At 18.3% G+C, this 22,415-nt stretch overlaps 2 protein-coding genes across 2 annotated transcripts in view; both read left to right on the plus strand.

Moving 5' to 3' along the window:
- LOC129610135 (neuronal calcium sensor 2) overlaps nt 1-2,805 on the plus strand; it is a 76,894-nt gene extending 74,089 nt beyond the window's left edge. Inside the window, exon 4 of the mRNA XM_055522522.1 lies at nt 1,683-2,805. Coding sequence (XP_055378497.1) covers nt 1,683-1,859 — 177 coding nt within the window. The 3' untranslated portion in view covers nt 1,860-2,805. The remainder of the gene's footprint in view (nt 1-1,682) is intronic.
- An 8,109-nt stretch (nt 2,806-10,914) lies between these two features.
- Nucleotides 10,915-14,614, plus strand: LOC129610107 (neurocalcin homolog). The gene is made up of 4 exons (XM_055522472.1): nt 10,915-12,285; nt 12,381-12,499; nt 12,667-12,855; nt 12,934-14,614. Exons 1-4 carry the CDS (start codon nt 12,216-12,218, stop codon nt 13,126-13,128), a joined length of 573 nt encoding a protein of 190 aa, XP_055378447.1. The 5' UTR covers nt 10,915-12,215; the 3' UTR covers nt 13,129-14,614.
- The last annotated feature ends 7,801 nt before the right edge of the window (nt 14,615-22,415 follow it).

Here is a 22,415-nt window from a genome sequence, read left to right on the forward strand (position 1 = left end):
GGTTTTATGTGTGTATATTTTATTTATTTTTGTATGTTATTAACTTTACACACACAGAACAAAAAAAATAAATAAATAAATAGAAAACATAGTGTGTACAGAAAAAAGCAAGATATATAAATAATGTAGTAATAAAAGTAATAAAGGATTTTTTTTTGTAAATTATTAGACTGAAACCATAACAGCTTTATTAGTAGTTGAAAGGCATGAACAGCAGGTGCATATTAAATTTTGTAAAAAACGAAAATAAAAAAAAAAAGTTAAAAATAAAAATGAATAACTAGAAAAGGAGAACCTTTTTTTTCTATTATTTTTCTTTTTTGTATTTTCATTTTTATCAGAGTGTTTATTTTTTTAATCAAAGTAAGGGATTTATAAGGGATTTGGTAGAAATTTATAAATTTCTTACTTTTTTCTAATTTAAATCACGAAAGATCTAATTGAAATGACTTAGAAGCGAAATATCATTGTAAAATGTAAAAAACTAGAATTACAAATATTCAGACAAGAAGGATATAAATTTTCAAAACTAACATGTTGTTTTCAACATGCTATTTCATTTTACTATTAAATGGCGGTGGTCGCTCGTTTTCCGATCAGTTTTAGAATAAAAAATCTGATACAGAGCATACCCGATGTATTGCCCAGTTTAGCGAAGGTTGCACAAGATTATTTTAGAAAGCATACCTGGAAAAATATAAATTTAACTCTTTGCAGAAGCTCATTTTACGCCATCCCAATTCCGCGAAAAGTTATTCATATGTTCCTGTAGCAAACAGTACTTAAATATTAAATTTCAAGAAAATCGACAAACAGATTTTAATCTATTGAATATTTTCTTAAAAATTATTTTCTCAAAAATGTAAAATCATGAAACTGATATACAAATTTTCATGAAAATCGGAGACCGAAAGGCCGAAAACTTTCTTAGTAGTTTATTTATACTTCCCTACAATGAAGGGCGTGAAATTTGATGCCATCATATAACCTCGATTATTGTATGCAATGCGATCGGTAAAAATATAAGTTAATGGAGACACTTAAGAGTAGCGCATGAACTGATGTTTTCCTTGCATAAGTCAAATTTTAGGAATCAATTTTCGTTTAAATACTCGCCAAATATTTTCAAATAAAAACAGATACATATATTATATTAATATTTGTATCGGTAAAAATAATGTTTGTTCGTTAATAACATTGAAAAGTAATGGCATCATCTGCAAACCTTGCATTATAATTGTGATTCGTCGTAAAAACTCAAACTTTCCAAAATTTATACTAGTTTCCATTTCGATGTTATTGTGTCGTGTGATATAAAATATAGTAATCGCTGTATCTCGAAATAGAAAAGTGTTGAAATATGAAAAAATTAATTCTACATTTATTTATACATTTATTTTATGCTAAATTTCCAGAAAAAATTGAGAAAACAAAATGTTCATATGTCCTCAAAAAATTCTTACTTTAAAAAGTTTACCTAACCCACATGGATAGAAAAGTCATGGGCCTCTCCGAAAATCATAAAGATTATTTTGATACCTAATCCGTTTACTTATAGATAACTTTTATAGATTTTTTCAAATCCAATTTCAATTCATCACATAAAATTGTTATATAATTATTATTTACGAAAAAAAAATATTTTTTAAAATTTATAAAAATTTTTTTTATCTTATTTTTAGGCAATTTACGATATGTTAGGTGCATGTTCGTCGAATCGTCCAGCTGATTCAGCCGAAGAAAGAGCAAAAAATATATTTGCCAAAATGGATGAAAATAATGATGGTCAATTAACACAAGATGAGTTTTTGAAAGGTTGTCTGCAAGATGAAGAATTATCAAAAATGTTGGCGCCATAAATACATTAAAAATTAATTCTTTTTTTTTTAATTTAAAACAAAACATAAATTTAGAAAATAATTGAAAAAAAAAACAAGAAAAAAATTTTTTTTTTTTAATTATTACAATATTTATTAATTATAGCAAAGAAAACAAAATAAAAAAAAAATAAAATGAATTAAATTTAAGAACATTTTACATACATACATACATTCACAATATTAAGAGAAAAATTATTTCTATTTTACCGTCTTTCCAATTCTTTTTTATCTATACTACAAATCAAAAGAAAAAAAAAAAGCAACATAATAAAACAAAAAACAAAAAAATTTAAATTTTATCTTAAAAACTACATAGTTTTCTAAGTTTTTGTAAAATTTGATATTACATAAAAATATTCACACAAACATAGAATTAAAATAAAAAGAAAAACCAACACACTAACCAATAAACAAAAATATTAAAAATTTTTGTATTAGAAAATTTTCAAAATAATTTTCATTTTATAAAATATTAGTTTAATTTTTTTAAATAAATTATTTAACCACAATTGAAATTTAATATTGTAATTAAATTCTCTATTGCAAAAGTGTAAATCATCATTTTTTAAGCTTAAAAAAATTTCTCATTAATTCAAATGAACAAATTAAATTTACTTTACTGTGCGATAAGCAAAGAAAAATTCAGAAATATCATGGAATTATTTTCAAAAATGCATTTTTAATTCTCAAAATCAGTCAGAATAGTTAAATATTATTGAAAGATGGTATTAATTACCTTTCTAAGATAGCTTTCCTCCATACCAATTAAATTTAATGACAAACAAACATATTTAAGCGAATTTTTGTTTTATTGCATTATCAAATGAACTCTTATTAATTGAATAATTATTTACCATAAATATTATTTTTTCTTTGCTCATTTTTAATATAAAAATTAACTTTTAATTTCTTGTGTAGCTCATTTGAGAATTAGAAAAAAAACTGCCATAATGTTTCTTTATAGATAGAATTTTAATTCAGTAATGAAGATGCAATATATATATATATATATCAATACAAAGCAAACAATATTTTACAATTTTCCTATGAATAATTCCATAACATTAAATTGTTATGTACACATGTACCCATGTATTATTAATTTGGAAAAACTACATAATTTTTCTTAAATAATTAGTTATTTTTAAATTTTGATGGATTTATAATTTTTATATTAAACAATGTAAAAATATTTTATAGAATCGAATGATGAACATTTAAAAGATTAATGAATTTTTTAATCGTAAATTTTTATTAGTTTAACATAATAATTCTGTTAATGTTTTCATTAATTATTATTTCTTTTCTCCTTTCAATTGATATTATACAACCATCTGTAATTGAGCCTTATTATTTGATTAAATTTGAAGATACAATTAAGTTTTTCATTGCAATTATATTTTTCACAATAATTTCTATTCTAGTCGATATCAAATACAAAATAGCATAATATACGGAATTAAAAAAATATATTGGCAGTAAAATTAAGTCCTGTAATAAATTTTTAATAATTTACTAATTTGCATTTAAAATTTCAAAATGAAAAAATTAAAAAATTAAAATCTAAAATGAAATAAAACATATGATATCCTGAAGTTATGCAATATATTTTATCACCTATTTAATTTTTGCTTTCTACTTTTCTTATTTTCCTTCAACTACATACTTGTAGTAATAAATTTTTTACTTTTAAATTTTCCGATACGAAAAACAGAACTTAAAAGTACCGCATAAAAATAATATCGAAAACGCAAATTATAACATAGACACTTAAAAGAATAAATTTATAAATAAAATATTATATAAAAAAAAAAGAAAAAAAATATGCGTTATAGGTTCTTCAATAGTGTAAATAGATGTTCAAAGAAAAAAACAAAAATATAACATACACACATTTATGAATTTATACGTTCACTTATAATATGTATAAAAAAAACATACATACATACATATGAAATGGGAAAAAAATATAAAAATTTAACTATAAAATATAATCTAGAAAATATTGTACTTGAAATGAAAATGAAACTTGTATAAGTATAAAAATAAGAAAATCTTAAAAATAAATTACAATTTTTAATCGGTTTTACATTTTTGCATATACATATACATACATACATACTTCAAAATTATCTCTTTGATAATATTAACATAAGTATAGTCACATACATATTACATACACACATAATATCCACATCATAAATATTCGAAATAGAAAACAGAAAAAGAAATGGGTTCGAAACCCACCAAGGCAAAATAAAATAATAAAAATTTAAACAAAAAAAAAACAAATTTTAACAAAACAATTATGTAAGTTTTTATTTTTTAAAACAGAACCAAAAATAAATAAAAAAAAAATCAAACGTACCACAATTTATTAAATTTATTCGAAATAATTAAAATTCGTATATATGTATGTAATTAACATAATAATTAATAATTATTATATTACCCAATTATAAAATATATTAAAGGGAACGATAATAATTATTATTGAAATACAAAAAGAAAATTAAAATTGAATAAAAAAATTGTCGATTTAAAAAAAAAATAACGAAAAAATAGAAATATTAATAAAAGAAATGTAATTTTTATTAAAAAAAAATATAAGAAAAAATAAACAATTTTTAAAAATGCGTCTTATGTACATCAATATTTTTTATTTTAAAATTTTAATTAATATTTAAAATTATAAAAACAAAAAACCAAAATACAAAATACTAAATTAATGATGAAGAACAATCAATAAAATTTAATAAAAAAAAAAAAAGAAAATATTACTTTAGTTACATGTAAAAATTATATTTATAAATGTATGTACATTTAATACAAAAATTAAATTTAAAATTTAATGTATGAAATAAATAAAAATGCTTCATAGAAAAACACAAATCCAAAAGCTATCTTAAGAACTTGAATAGAATTAAAACTAAAAAGAGAAACTCTAGAATTTAAAAATTAATAATAAAAAAAATTTTTTCATTCATATGCATTCAAAAATCAATGTGTAAATTAAAAATATTTATGTAAATGTTTTAAATATATTTAAAAAAAAATGTTTTTTTTTTCATAATTTTGATAAAAATAATTTTAATTTTAACAACAATTTATTTTAAAAATATATAAAACTGTTTAATTATCCTTCAATTACCACTATTCAATTGCAATACAAAGCCATTGTGGGAAAAAAAATTAAAAAATTAAAAAACTTTAATCTCGATGTGCATTTACGCAATTGTTTACAAAATTTCCCTCCTTCAATGTGCTTGTTGTTATTTCATTTTCCGATTATCTTTATAAATTTATGAAAAAATTTTAATATAATATTTTAAATATACAAAATATAAAAAATTTTCATTTATTTCTTTTTTTCTTATAAAATAATTTATATTCTTTTTGAAGTCTCTTCCTCTCAAAACATATTTTTGAAAAAATTTTCTAAGAAGCTCATTCAAATCGTAATTTCAAATCATGAGCTTTGTGTTTATATTTGTATAAAACTCAAATTGTATATTAATTCAATAATTTCCGACTATATACTTCTATTCAATAATTAATTCTGAATGATAGTTTCATACTAAATAGAAAACTAATTACAACTTTGTATACTCAAAAATTTCGAAAAGGATATTAAAAGAATTTGTAATTTTTATATAAAATTCAATAATACAAATTAAAAACAGTAAAAGTATCTTATTTCTAATTTACTAAAATAATTATAATTATGTTCTGATCTATAATATTATGATTTAATTCAGTTTATTTAATTTAATTAAAATTCTGTAAAAGATTATTTAGCTATATTTTAAATTTGTGTATATAAATTTCTATTTCATATTATATTAGCTTAACAAGACTCAAAAAAAAATTTACAAAAATTATTTTTTTTTGTTTGTAACTAGTAAATTAATTTTAGAACAGATTCAGCTTATTAAAGTTATTTGAACATATGAACTAGGTAACGAATAACTAAGCATCTTATTAAGATTTTTCCTTTCATATTTTATTAAATTACATTTTTAAAAGATGGAACACATGAAAAAAATCGCATTAAAAATCCAAATAAAACATTTTAAAATTCAAAAAATCTACTTGAAGTAGGTGACAATTCCAAAAATTTCATAAAGTTTATAACAGATCAGAATTTACTTAATCTAATATTTCATTCCAATTGTTATAAAAAGTAATATGAAACTGTAATTTTTTTGAATTCATTTTCAATTTCAAGTTTATTTAATCTATTTTCATATAATTTTAATAAAATATTCTTTTTTGTATATCAATTTAATAAAATTTATTAATAATGCTATAGAAACTATTTTTTAAATAAACTATTAACGCTATTATATTTAATTTGAAGAAAACACAAAATATAAACGTAAAATTAACGTAAAATATTTATTAATCGATAAAATTCTATTTTTCTATAAATAACGCCTTTATTACTATATATTTAATAAACTAAAAAAAAACACAAAAACATGCAAACTATAACTAGAATGTTGTATGTTCTATATATTTTACATACACAATTACTATTTATAATACTTTAAAATATATATACATAAATATATATATTTTCTAGCCATTTTATTTTTCATTTTTTTTTAATAATTCAAGTTTAATAACGTGATTTCAAGAAAAAAAAAAAAAGAAACTAAAACCTTATACCAATTACTAAAACATCTATTTACTAAAATATACTTAAAATATAATTAAATTTAAAAACACAGATTATAATAATTAATAAATATATGTATATGTATAAAACATATTTATATAATTATAAAAGCTAATACATTTCCATGACAATTATATTTCAAAAATTTTATTTTTGTTAAATTTCTATTTTATAAATTTTAATACAAATTCTTGTTTTTTAATTAAATAACTAGTCTATAACATAATTAATTTTCTGTACATAGCTATATTTTGTAAAATTAAATATTTAAATTAAAATTTTAATTCTTGTGTTCTTTTCATAAAAACACCCAAATATTTTTTTTATTAATTACTATTCATTATTTGTTTTAAGTATACACTTAATTTAAGTTAATTATTTTTTTTTAAATTATTAATATTAATTTCCAGATGATCAATTTTTTTTTGTATTATTATATTTAAGATGATATCTGAAGGTGATGATCACTTTAAATTTAAATTACAAAATTAATTGGAAATTTTTTTTCTATAAAGCTTTTTTTTCTTGTAGCTATTCCAATATTCCGACATTCTGTTATACTGAACCAAACAATAACTTTTGCAAACAATCTATGTTTCATTAGTATTGCTTAAAATTAAAGTAGAAATTTAATTCAACAAAAAATTTGAAAACTGTATGAAATTGGGAAATAAAAACGCTAGAAATTTTAATAAGCAACCTCTTTTAACAAATTCGTACACAATTTCTAATATCTCTAAGAATCAAATCTATAAAATCACTTAAAAATTAAACTCATTTTAATTGAATGTAAGACGAAAAAATGTGTAATTAATTTTATATTAATTGCAAAACCTAATCCTAATCAAAATAAATTAATTTAAATATTTCAAATAATTATTTTAAATACTTTTTTATTTTATTAACTTTTTTTTTGTGTTTTAGTAATTAAACCAAATTATTAGTTTTTGTATTTATTATAATTTTTTTATTCGCGCAAACCTAGTGTAAAATTTAAAGCAATTTTCAAATATAAAATTTATCTTTATAAGAACACAGATAAAAAAAATAAAAAAAAATACCAAAAAAATAAAAAATAATCAAAAAATTAATAAATATTAAAAAAATTTATTGTAAAAATATAATATATGGGTTTCATACAGCTATCGCTATCCCAAAAAAAAAAGAAAAAAAAACATGATACTAAAAAACATACAAAATTGTTCAATTGAAAATGAAATACAATAAAAATATTTAATTTTCAATTGAACAATTATCAAAATATAGATTTTGATATTATGACCACTATTAAGGATTCATTGTTAAACAAATATAAATTAAAAATTAAAAAAGAAAAAATTATAATGTTTTGAGCCCTAAAAATGACTAAAAATTCTTCATTTGCACTCATCAAACCTGCGATTATATTTATAAATTTCTCTCGTAAATTTTAGGCCTAAAAATATAAAAATTTTAAATTATTTTATTCTTCATTCTTAAATCTATTAAGTTTCTTACCAATCTCGTTATTCTTAAATTAAAGTCTAAAACAAATTCTTTTTTATTAAAGGAATTAAATTATATTTCTAAGAAATTTGAATATTAATTTAAATTTATTATATTCTGTTAGAATTATAATTTGATCCATTCTAATTAGTTATCGATGCTCTTTATACATGTTAATATTATTGTGAACGATAGGTATGATCATACAATATTTTTAAGTATTTGTAATAATATACAGTTATTATTTTATATGGATTTGCTTCACAATTGCTTTACTCTTTTGATAATGTTAATTTAGTCTCTTAGAAAACTTTGTACTATAAAGAACATAATAAACTGTAACATATTCTTATTAAAAGAAAATTATATCTAAAAATTTTTTGTAAAGTAAGAACACTTAGTTCTTATTTTAAGACTTAATTAAAATTTAGTTTTAATCTGTATTAAACCATTAAACTACTTCATTTAATTTTAATCTTTAAAATTTTCATTTTTAAAAATTTAAAAATTATTTTTTAATTTAATTTTTAATTGATATAATTGATAATTGATAATAGTTCCTTTCTATCAAATTTTACATTATCTCGCTGTTCATATAATTTAATGCCCCCTTGTTTACTTTAAATCAAACCGTATTTGATTTCATTCAACATTCATTCAACATTCAAATTAAATATAATTTTTCTTTTATTAGAAGAACAAATCCATGTTTAAAGAAATTTCAAAATATAAATTAAAAATTTCAAAAATTTTCTATAAATTTAGGCCTAGCTACATCTTTCCTTTCTAATTATAAAATATTCATTGGCGCTATAAAATATTTGTAAATACTACGTAATTAAACTAATATTTTAGTTTCTAGCACTTTTAGAATCTAAAACAATTTAAAAATTTATTATTTAAAAAAAAAATAAAGTAAACCTTCCAAACTGAACACATTCAAAATTTAATAGAACCTAAATGGTCAAAAAAGAAAAAAAATTTAAAAAAAAAAAAAAAACAATCTACAAAATATTTGATATCGCTGTTATTTAAAAATAATATACTAACTTTAATTTTAAAAAAACTAAAAATTACAAAACCGAACAAAAAAAAACACAAATTTCATATTAAAATAATTAGCAAATAAGAAACAAAAAAACAAAAGAAAAATCACGACAAAAGAGTAAAATTAAAAAATAAGGATAAGAAAAAAAAATTAAAAAACATAAAAAATTTTCATCTAAACAACAAACTCCTTTGCTATTCAACTGCACATAATTTTAGTAGATAATTGTAAATTTATCTAAAATATAAAATAACAAAAAAAAAAAGCAAATTTAAATTATAAAAAATATTAAATTGATCATTATTTAATATGGAAAGCATTTCAAAAATCATCGATAGTATAAAATTCACCGAAATTTTGAAAAAAAAAATTAAAAAGCAAAAAAAAATTTATTTGTTTTTAACCAAAAGGAAGATAGAAAAACGCTCAAAAGTATGCAAAATTTCAAAAATTTAAAAATTCTTTTTATAATTGGACTAGTTTTTCTATAAAATATAAAAAAAGAAAAATATTGTAATATTTTCTTAATATTTTAAAATTTAATTAATTTTTTCAAAAAAAATGTAAGCTATACAAAAAATGTTATTTATTTATTTGTTTTAGAGAAATTTAAACTTAAAAAAAACTAATAATTCTAATATACAAAAAAAAAATTCTCAATTTTGTTAGAATCTGATTTTCTTATTTTATATCATTTTTATATCATTAAATTAAGAGTGCCTTGGTGGTACAATTTTGAAAAATTCTCAATTTTAATACATAATGAGATTAAAACATTTATAATTGGATTCGAATCCCATTAGGGCAAATTTTAAACTACATAACATAAAAATATTTAAAATAAAATTCAAAAATAATATGGCATTAAACATATTTAAAAAAAAAATGCTATTGCTATATGAAATAACCGATTCGAATCCTTTAAATGAAATGCACAAAATTATAATATTGTGGTTATTTCAAAAAAAATAAAAAAACAACCCTTAAATCGCACATTTTGTGATCATAGGGCACAAAATACATACATTTATATTTAAAATTCATATAAAACATATTTAATTTTACAAAACAAAAAAAAAATAAAAAAGAAAACAGTAATATTTGGAATTAAGGAAAAATTAAGAATAATAAAAACCAAAAAAAAAAATACAAGACAAAATTATGAACAAAATCAATACTTTTGAAAAAAAAAAAACAAAAAAAAACAATTAAAGAATAAAAATTATTTAAAATAATAAATTATAAATTTAAAAATTTAATATTTCAAAGCCAAGAAAACATTTAAAAAATGATAAAAAATAAAATTTTTTTTTTGAAAATTCAAAAAAAAAAAAATACAAATCAAGCTATTCTTATGTATATTGACATGAAAACCAAAAACAACAAAAAAAAGTGAAGAAATATATAAAAAAGATATAACATAACCTAAAAATTTTTAATTTTAATATTTTAGAAAAATTCTTCTAAAATCCCCTAAATATTTTAATTTTCTCATTGTTTTTAGATTTTATTCTTAGTTCTAACATGTTTACAGGAATATTTCACATACATAATATTCACAGTAATTCAAATGTAGTAATTGCAGGACGCCATCATCTAAAATCAAAATTAAATAATTCAATAATTATTCTTATGAGTCTTTTCCAATATACAATTGATTAAAGCCTTTAAAAAGAATAGCTCATAAAAATTTAATTTAATCCATTAATCTAATAGAAAAATAATATTCAGAATTTTCGTATTAAAATAAAAAATTTTTAGAACATATGTACATATGAAATTCATAGGGAAATTAAATTTACAAAATCCAACTCGAAAATTGCAAGTCAAAATTTGAGCGACTATTAAAAATTTTTTCAATTTCAAAATGGAAAATTAAAGACATTACAAAATTTTAATATTAATTGTTAACGCAAATTGAATTAAGATTGCATTTTTTCCGGACATAAAAATTATCACCTTCTTAGAGGTACAAGAATTACTAACTTCACAATTTACATAGATAGTAAAATTCTTTTACCGTAACAACAATTAGATACTATTGCAATCTTTTCAAATTGAATATCTAAATTAGTTAGATCAAGCCGGTATTCAGATTAGTATCCACCAAAAATGCACTAAATACAGTGAACTTTTTGGTAACAATTGATACACACAATAATGTTTCACACGCTTTTACTTGTAAAATTTTTAAAAATTTTTAGAATTTTATTTTTTATTGAATAAAACACATTTGTATTACGAATAATTAAAATTTTATTAATATTTTTCAGCAAACGTCAAGAAGTTCATGAAAATTCTCAACAAAATAACAGTAAATATAAACAGGTACAAGTAATTTCTTCTATCTTTGTTATCAACAACTAAAAAGAAATCAACAACCTTCTTGTACGCAGCAACGTACTTTTGTCAAGTAAAAAAAAAAAAAATGCAATAAAAGAACAACATAACTTATAAATAATTACGTTCGATTTATCGTCCAAATTAGTAAAGATATCGTCTTAATTAAAAAGTAGATAAAATTTAGTTTTTATTAATGAAAAAGAAAAATATTCGAAATTATAAAAATTAAAAGAAAAACATTTTAATAAGCAACAATATTTTAAGAATAAAGTCACGTCAAATTATAAATATAAATATTTAAATTATTATTCAAAAAAAATTATTTTAATGTCGAAGAATTTTTAAGATTAAATCAGATATTGTTAAGCACAAAATTTTTTAATTTCAATAAGAATTTTAGAAGAGAAAACTTTCTTCCATAATATTTACTTGATTATAATTTTTTATTTTTTTTTCCATTTTTATTTAATATTTCTCCGGATATTTAATTGAAATATCGCATATGTTTACTAACATAAAATAATATCGTTCAAGAACAATATCCTCAGTTTCCAGCATAAAAACTAAATATAATTGGAATTAAATTAATTACATAAGTAAACATTAAAGTAATTAACACATGAATTAAGATTGAAATTACATAAATATTGTTTTTTGAAGAAGAAATTTATTACTGAAAAGGAAGCCATCTTTTATAAATACAAAATATTTTAAAGTCATCAAAATTTAATAAAATTGTTTGTACTATAATAAAATATATAAAGATATTTTTTTTAAAATGGGCAAACAAAATAGTAAGCTGAAACCAGAGGTTTTAGAAGATTTAAAACAAAATACAGAATTTACAGGTAAAAATAATAAATTTTTAGTAATCAATATTGATAATCGAAATTTTTAAATTTAATATTACATATAAGTATTTTTTATAAATTCAATTTTGTAGATGCTGAAATTCAAGAATGGTATAAAGGATTTTTAAAAGATTGTCCAAGTGGTCATTTATCGGTAGAAGAATTTAAGAAAATTTATGGAAATTTCTTCCCTTATGGTGATGCTAGCAAGGTAATTAATATTGTATTTCTTCGGAAATCTGTGAACATAGTAGGAGTTTGGAGTTCCAATGCAGTTTCCAATACAATTAAAACGGTTTTAAATTAGTTTTATTTCTTACTTACCTAAAAGTATTCACAAATATTGAAATTACATTAATTATTCTCTTTTAAATGTAGTTTGCTGAACATGTATTCCGAACATTTGATGCTAATGGTGATGGTACTATAGATTTTCGGGAATTTTTGTGTGCTCTTAGTGTAACTTCACGTGGTAAATTAGAACAAAAGTTGAAATGGGCTTTTTCAATGTATGATTTAGATGGGAATGGTTATATATCAAGGCAAGAAATGTTAGAAATTGTAACTGTAAGTATTTTCGAATTTCAATTTGAAATTGATACTAAAATAAATAACCTTACATGAAATTGAAAATTTTATTTTTAGGCAATTTATAAAATGGTTGGATCCGTTATGAAAATGCCAGAAGATGAAAGTACGCCAGAAAAACGAACTGATAAAATATTTCGACAAATGGATCGCAACAAAGATGGTAAATTAAGTTTGGAAGAATTTATTGAAGGTGCTAAGAGTGATCCATCAATTGTACGATTATTACAATGCGATCCGCAGGCGCAGTGAATAATTAATTTAATAATAATTAAATTTAAAACCATAAGAACTATTAAATTTCTACAAAAATTTTTTATTTGAAATAAATACATGATTTAATTTTTAATGCTAATTAATTTTTTTTTTTAATTTCTTTATGTAATTTTGTTTTATTTTATGAAAACTTATTGTTTTTCAATAATAATTTAGAATGTGTAAAATGTTTATACAAAACACAATACTTATTTACTTTTTGAATTATTAATGCTAAAAATTAAATTAAATTTTTATTTTTTTTTAAATAATTCTTTTTTATTTTTTAATTATAAAATTAAATTGTAATAGTAAAGACAGTAAATTGTTCTTATAAATATTTTTATTTCACAATAAATATTTATTATTGAATAAAAATTTTTTTTGTATTATCGCTATTTATTTGTAATAAGTCCGAAAAACAAAATATTTATGTTTAATATTTTTAAAAACTAAAATTATTGGTTTGATATATTATATCCATTGAATGTTATAGTAATTGTAATAAAGAAAATATTTCATTAAATTACTCTTACTTTTTTGAAAGCAAAGTCCTAAATTAAATTTAAATTATCTTTTGTAATAGAATTTAAAGTTAATTTTAAAAGCAAATCCGCAATTTTTTTTTAATTTTTTATTAAATCTCTATTGAAAAACTATATAGATATTTTCAATATATGAAATTTAATGAAAAATTCCTAAAAATTAAAAACTGGAAATTAATTAAAATTATTTTGAATTAAAATGTCATTTCTTGTAAATGCAATCAAATGAAATTATTCGAATTTTATTGAATTTCAATTTCTGTTTTATAATTGGAATGAGTGATACTAAAGGACATGCTGTCTTCACTAAAATAATGCACGTACTTAATCGGTTATAACGAAAATAAAAAGAAATAACTATGTATTATATATCAAATTAATCTTTTTGTTTAAATTTTTATGCGTTTGAGTTCCATAATTAAATAAATTAATGAAGCACAGCATAAATATTATAATTAAAAAAAAAACAAACTAATTACTTCTATATTACAATAAATTACATTATATAATAAATAAAGTATAAAGTTAACACATACATTAATTATACAATACATACAATAATAATGCAAAAAAATAACACACATTTTTAATAAAAAAAAATATAATATGCTATATATAAAAGATAATTAATAAAATTTTTATAAACTATTATTTCTATTTTATGTAAATGCATTTTATTACGATTTGTCACATAAAATCCGCAGTAGTTAGCAATAAAATTGCATTTTGTTAAGTTTTTTTTTTTTCATCATTTAATTTTTAATTATTTTTATTATTGCATAATTTTTTTTTTAATATGTATAGTTATGATAGTCTTTTATGTAAAGACAGTTTTCGGACTAAGAAATTTTATATTGTTTTGAAACGATTAGGAAATTATCTTCACCTAATCTTATTTTACTATAAAAATTTTTATTAGAATTTTTATGAAACAATTAACAACAATTAAAATCATAAATAATCATTTTATTTCAGATCAATATACTAAATTGTATGAGTTATAAAGATTTAGATCCTTAAAGCTTTCAATTACCGTAATTTTAATTAAAAATTTATTCAAATTAATTTAAAACAATTGAAAGATTTTCAAAACTCTCTCAATTTGATCTAATATTAGATTATATTTTTCAATTAGGTTCTCTAAATTGCATAATATCATAACTGCATATTAAAAATAATCTTCAAATTATGATTTTTTTAACTTTTGCTGTTTTTATTCTCTTCCAATACTAAATTTAATATTAAATAAAAAAGTAAAAATTAAAAATAAATTCACATTATAAAAATTATTTATAATTTATATTGAATCTCAAACTTTAAAAATAATAATATTTTGTAAATTTTTTGAAAAAAGTTTATTATTACAATAACTTTTAATAAATATATTTAATATTATATGTAATATTATAAATATTAGTTAATTTTCTAATAAATATACATAAATATTTGCGTTAAATTTTTAATTAAAATTTAAGCACCCTTAATTTAGTATATAAGTTCATTTTTAATAGGAAAAAAAAAAAGGATAAATTTTGATTGTTAACTTAATTGAATAAAAAAAAAATTCTTTTTTAATAAATTTTTTTTGCTTTCATTTTTCAGTTCATTTTTGCCTTCACTCTATTTCTGATCTTTCATTCACACCGTTAAATTTATTTTTAATTTATGAATTGCGTTTTTGTAAAAATGTGAAAAACTACAAAAGTTTTATACAACCTTTAAAATTTAATCAGCTACTTTTATTATTTTAAATAAATTATTTTCAATTTATTATTTTTTTCGAATTTTTATATAAAATCTTAATTAAAATGATATTATTGTTACATTTATTATTCTGTATCATAAAAATGCATTCAATTCAAATAAGAATCTGTCCATAATTTCAAAAGAATAAAAATAAAATCTTTACAGAAAAAAATGTTAAAATTTATTTGCAAACATTAGAAATTAAATACAATATGAAATCGATAAATATTTAATTAAGTTTTATATTTCTTGAATCCAATTGTATTTTTAAGACTAAAAGTAAAATTTTAGTAGTGAAAAATTAATTGCATAGCAATATTATGGTTTCATTATTTTCAAAATATTTGTTTAGTATAAATAATAATATTAAGAACTTATTTTATTTTGTAATGCTAATTGGTATTAGATAACACAGTTTGCAACACGAAAGCGTTTTATCGCTTTTAATTTTAATTTGTACATGCGTAATCACTTTATATGTATTTTTTTTTTATTTTTTCTGCATAATGTTTAATTTCAACAATTTTTATTAAAAAATTCTCAACAAATTTAATTATATTTTTATAAAAAAAGTTTTTTCGATTTATAATTATCATTATTATAACAAATGTTTTAGGCTTGAAAAAAAGCGTTTGCATAATTTATATAAAAATATTTTCAAGTATTTTTATGCTATAAAAAATTTTCGTAAAAAATTTACTTTAATTTTGCAAATTTATTTTGATTTCTTTTTGTTTCACAAGAAATTATTAATTTATGTTATTCCATCGATATTATAAAAATACAGTATTTGTATTTATACAAGTACAAAATGATACCATTAAGTATGATAATAATATTATTATTATAAAATTAAATTATTCGCTGCCTCCGCGAATACTCATTCGTGTCGGATAAGTAAGAACTAAAAACATACATTTTCATAAATATACAATTTATATAAATTTTTGCATGTATTCATAAAATTGATGCATATATTTATATAAGTACTTATATAAGTATATAAATGAACATTTTATGACATTATTTATAAAAAAAAGAAATAATATAATTATTATATATTTATATATGTACATTAATGCACAATATTAATTTTTAAATATTTAAAAATTATTTAAATTATATATTATTATATTTATATGTGCAATATATTTATGTAATTGTATTATATAATCGCAAATTTCATATTTGCATACACATAAAAATTAGTTATATAATATACTATCATCATGATATTAGATAAAGGAAAGAAAAAAATTAAAATTTTACTTTATATTTAATAATTAAAAATAAAATTTAAATAGCATTATATATATTTAGATAAGAAATAAGAAAAATTTCATTTAATATAAGAATAATATATTAAGGAGCAGAATCAATATACTACTTAATATAATTATAATAAAAATAAAGAAAAAATTTAAAATCAAATTAAAAACTTATAAATTGAATATCTAAGAATGTTATATATTATAAAAAAAAATATTATTTAATTATTATATAATATTTATTATATATTGATTAATAAATTTTTAAATATAAATAATATGATAAAAAAGCAATTATATAATATAAAGTTAATGTTAAAATACAAAACAATGAAAAGAAGTCTTTTTTGATATTAAAAATAAAAAAAATAACTAAAAAAGCCGAAAAAAAATACAAACAAACACTTATAACATATTAATTAAAAAACGTAGGAAAATAAAAAGAAAAAACAAAAAAAATAAAAAAAAATGAAATGAAAAAATATTAAAAGTACCTTATATGTTGTGAATTAAATATTAAAAAATTAATTATAAAAAAAGAGGAAAAATAGATAACAAGAGTTTGGAAAGAAATATTGATATAGTTAAAAGAATATACAATACATGTATCCGTTTATTTGTATTATATATGTATTTACTAAATGTATATGAAATTTAAATATATATACAAACATAACAAGCATTAGCATATTAAATGACCTTTTTAATATTTTCTAGTTAAAACAAAAATTTCACATTTTGCTCCTTTTAACTTTCCTATTAGAAATTATAATTATATAATATATGAAATTTCTAGCAAACGTTACGTATATAAATTAAAATAGTTATGTATGTGTTTTTTTTTTATATTAATTATATTAAAACATATATGTGAACACATGTATATATAAATCTAATGCATGTTTAAGTACATATATATATCATAATGAATATATTTTCCTATATTCAATAGAATTTAAAAAAAAAAAACTTTTCAAACATCAAAAAGAATTTGTAAATTTTTTAATATTTAAAATTCTCTATTCGATATGTTTTAAAATATGTGCTAGATGTGAAAATAGTTAAAAATTTTATTTTAACATTTACAGTAAAGAAAACGTATACTATAAAAAATTAAATGATAATATCCTAAAACAATGACCTATACGAAAAGGCCTAAATTTGAAAAACAATTAATAAAAGTAAAATTTCACACTTCTAATTCGGAATGAGTCGCTTAAACTGAGCACCAATTTCAAAACAAATTCAAGATATTATGTTTTATTAAACCCTCAAAAAAAATTTAATTAACAGTGTGAAATTTAAAATAATTTTCAAAGTAAAAAAAAAATTCTTCAGATCAATCTAGAATTTCAGAACTTAATGAATCTTGCTATAAATTCATAATTCATGATATGAAAAAGTAAATTAACATGTAAATGGCAGTATAATTATTAAATATTACAATTATTGAAAAATAATTTTTACAGGTATTAATGTCCACCGACAACGTTTTCGATATATATTTATTAATATTTTCAATAAACTTTTGGTCTTTATCATTTAAAAGAAAAAATTTTATATAAAATTAAAATTTATTGACATAATTAATGATAATTTTTAAAAACAATATTTAAAAAAATTTATATGTATATTGATTTTACAAAAACGAAAAAAAACTTAATAATAATAAAGTCTTGGTGGAATAAACTATAGGTAACCAATAATGTGAAATTTTAAGATCAATCTTCTTTAATCTCCATCAAGAAATATATTGTAAATTGTAATTTTTTTTTAGTACGTAGCTTTAAAAACAAATATGAAAAAAACAAAAACCGATTTAACACAATAAAAAATTCAGTAATTTCAAAAATGCCTAGCCCAAAATTTGGACTGCCGCATAAAATAAAAAATTATTTAAATATTTAATTTATTTATTTATATTCCAGTTTATAGTTTTAAATCTCTACAATATTATTAATATTACATTTTAACAAGTAAATATATATATATACATATATTTATAGTAGTTAGTTAAAAATAAACAAAAATTGTCTAATTCTGCTATTATAAAGCACCAAAAGCTTTATTAAAATTAATGGAAAAAAATTATTAATACATAATACATAATATTAGAAAATTGCATAACTTTAATATCAATTTCAAATTCAAAAAAAAAAAAAATTCTTAATACTAAAACTAAGAAATCTCAAAAAATTTTCATAAAAGAAAAACAACAACAAAAATTAATTAATAATATATTTGTATAACAATATAAATGTGTAGAAATTAAAAATTTGGAGCACTTTATATACTTTCTTATGAAATTTAAGCATTTGTTATTTATAAATTTTAATACTTAAAAAATTATAGAAAAAAAAATCGGAAACATATTATTAAATTTAACGTATAGATTTCAGAAATGAGATATCGGTAGCTATTTCAGAAATAAGTAAAAACTTACTCGATTATGTAAAGAGGATATGTATATTATTGAAATCCTAAAATCTATGCTCCGTTCTCTTACTTTTAACTTTAAATAAAATTACTTTTTAAAAAATATTTATATAATATAGTTTTTAGATTTGAATTCTAATTATATCAATTATTAAAAATCGAACTTGAAAAAATTTTCTTAAATTTTCTTCCCGACTTTTTCTACTTTCATTAAATTTTTTCTAAGATTGATTCTCATTTCTGTAGTTCCGTACATAAATAAAATACAAAAAAAAAAATTTAAAGAAAAAAAGAAAAATAATTGATTGTCATAATTATATAACAACACGCATAAAAATACATTTGTATAGCAACGTCAATTAAACTTAAATTATATATTAAATTTTTTTTTTTTACATACATAAATATAAATTACATAATAATGAAAATATGTTTATATAAATTTATATCTAAACATGAACATATTTAATTATTCTTATACACATACATATTATGTACATTGCATTATTATATAATTATATATTTATATATATGTATATATATATAAAAGATAAATGTTATAAGGACAAACCTCGATATCTAAAACAATTAAAATATTTAATTAAATTCTCTTATACATTTATATACAAAAATATTCCTTTCAATTATCAATCGAACATCATAGAGAAAACACAAAAAATATATAATGAATACTTATGAAAAATCAGAAAACAATAAATTTTAAATACATAAAATTGAAAATAAATCTAGTATTTATTTATAAAAAAAATTAAATAAACATAATTCCACACATGTAAGATTTTATTTGTGAAAAAAAAAAAAAAATATTTTTAAACTGTCTTCCACATTTCTATATTACTAAAACGTATATTTCATTAATTTCAATTCTAATTGTATTATATAAAAAAAAAAACAAATAAATATTATTTATGATAATTTATAATTCCATTAAAACATTTATTCCATTTTACTTGTTACCATTTTGATTTCAATTCGAAGAAAACCAATTTTGATTTTTAATTAATAATTAGCTTTAATTTTATTTTAACTTAAAATTTAATTTTAATTCAATTATTTAATTAAAATGCTTGTTTTTTTTTAAATTATTCAAGTCGAATTTTGAAAAACCGAATTTTAACAAAATATAAACATGTTCTTTATTAACCCATAATTATTTTATTTTTTTTTTTAAATTATTCAAAATTTCATTTGAAATATTGAAATGTAAATTATATTTTTTTAATAATTTTATACTTGTATTATATTTCAAGAATAATAGGGTTGTTTTCTTAAAGACATTTTTACACATACATATATATGTATATATGTCTGTACATAGTTTAAATTATAAAAACATTTTGATAAATAAAAATATATATATATATATTAACATTTAAGCAAAAATTAATTTCATATCGTATTTATATTCTTCATTTAATAAATTGTCAAAATAGTATTATTTTTTTATAAGTGATATAAAATGTTAATAGTTTTCCTTTAATTTTTTATTTGTACATTATGAACATATGACACATATTTTTAACAAAAAAAAGAAAAATTTTCTCTAAAACACAAAATGCAAAATTTTTAAAAAAATTCACCTATCCAAAAATATTTATAATAACATGCAATCATTAAAAATTAATGTGTCCTTATGTATGTATTATAATTGTTTGATAAATTATTAAAAGAAAAAAAAACAAGTAATTCAGTCCTTAAAGCTTTGTAGTTTAAATTTAAAAAAAAAAACCCTTATATATTTAAAATATATACTTAAAATTATACTTCAACTCTTAATTAATATACCTATATATTTTGTCATTTCATAGAATTAAAAGAAAAAAAATTATTGATAATAAAATTATGGAATAAAAAATTTTCAACAATTCTTCTATAACTATAATTTTAGAAAGTAGGGAAATATATAGCTTTATGTACAGAAAATTTTCAAATTATTCTCGAAATTTAAAATTGAAAAGAAATGTTTTAGTTCATAGTTCATAGTTTTTATAATGATTAAATTGATTTTTGCAAAACTATACTTAAACAAATTATTAAAATTATTATATAAAAAAAGGCAATTTAACATTGTCACAAATTAATACCAATTAAATCGGCTATTCATTTTTTATTCCTAACTTTAAATAAATATATATTAAAAAAAATAAAATTCAAATTGCTAGAAAATCTTTGCGGTTAATACAATTTTAATAAGTTAATTAAGTAAATTAGCGACAAATTTTGTGTAGGTACCCTTTTGTTTCAATTTTTCTTTTTGTTTATTTAACATCATAATAAAATATCTTAGTAATCACTTTATTAATTAAATCAATTGAATTATATTCAATAAAAATTTAATTATATTTTTTTAATTTTCATTATAAATCATTTTGCTTGTATTAAACGAGTTCTTGTATCAATATAAAACAATTCATTGCCAGTTTATTTTTTAATTGGAGAACCTCTATTAACCCAAATAAAATTTAACAATCAAAAATTACTGTACGATAAATATACGATTAATATACGATACTGTACGATATGAATTTTTATTCAAATATATTATTTTATAAAATAAATTAATGTAAATTTTGATTTATTTTTGGTTTATATTCAAAAATAAATTATCTTAAATAATTAAATAATAATCATATTTAACGATAATTTTTATTATTTTATTGTACTTAATTATTTTATTGTTTTATTACTTTAGTAATTTCATATTTATATATTCGTCAGCTTCACTTCTCATTTTTATTTTTTTATTTTTTCGTAATAATTTTATGTAATAAAATAATAATGATGGCTGAATATTAAAAGTTATTATAAAAATAGTATTTATATACATATTTATAACAGATATAATAAATAAAAGTCGAAATATAATAAAAAATAATATTTAATTTATCAAAAAAGAAGAAAATAGCATCGAATTTTTTACACGATTACAAAAATATAAATTTATACAAATTATGTAAAAAAGGAAACAGAATTTAAAAATATTTATTCATATTTTAAAAAAAAACATAAATTTATTTTATGCGAATTATTTGAAACACCATTCAGTTTAAAAGTAATACCTCAAAATAATAAAATTAGAAAAAAATTTGCCCCGTCATATAAGAAGTCACATAAGAAAAGAATTAATAAATAATATTCAAATAATTACAAATCTAATTCTAATTAAATTATTTTTTGCAAAACTCTAGCAGTTTATATTTTAATTCGCCTGCTTTAATATAAAATCGAGATAAAAATTTTATTTAAAGTAAAAGCTTTTAATTCTACT

The sequence above is a fragment of the Condylostylus longicornis genome, unplaced genomic scaffold (genome assembly GCF_029603195.1).
Source record: "Condylostylus longicornis isolate FDR11 unplaced genomic scaffold, ASM2960319v2 ptg000044l, whole genome shotgun sequence".
Taxonomy (NCBI): Eukaryota; Metazoa; Arthropoda; class Insecta; order Diptera; family Dolichopodidae; genus Condylostylus; species Condylostylus longicornis.

Excerpts from the sequence above, each read along its gene's own strand:
- LOC129610107 (XM_055522472.1), top strand. The coding sequence starts at position 12,216 with ATGGGCAAACAAAATAGTAAGCTGAAACCAGAGGTTTTAGAAGATTTA. Across the intron at positions 12,286-12,380 it reads ACAAAATACAGAATTTACAG|ATGCTGAAATTCAAGAATGG; the intron begins GTAAAAATAATA and ends TCAATTTTGTAG. Across the intron at positions 12,856-12,933 it reads AAATGTTAGAAATTGTAACT|GCAATTTATAAAATGGTTGG; the intron begins GTAAGTATTTTC and ends TTTTATTTTTAG.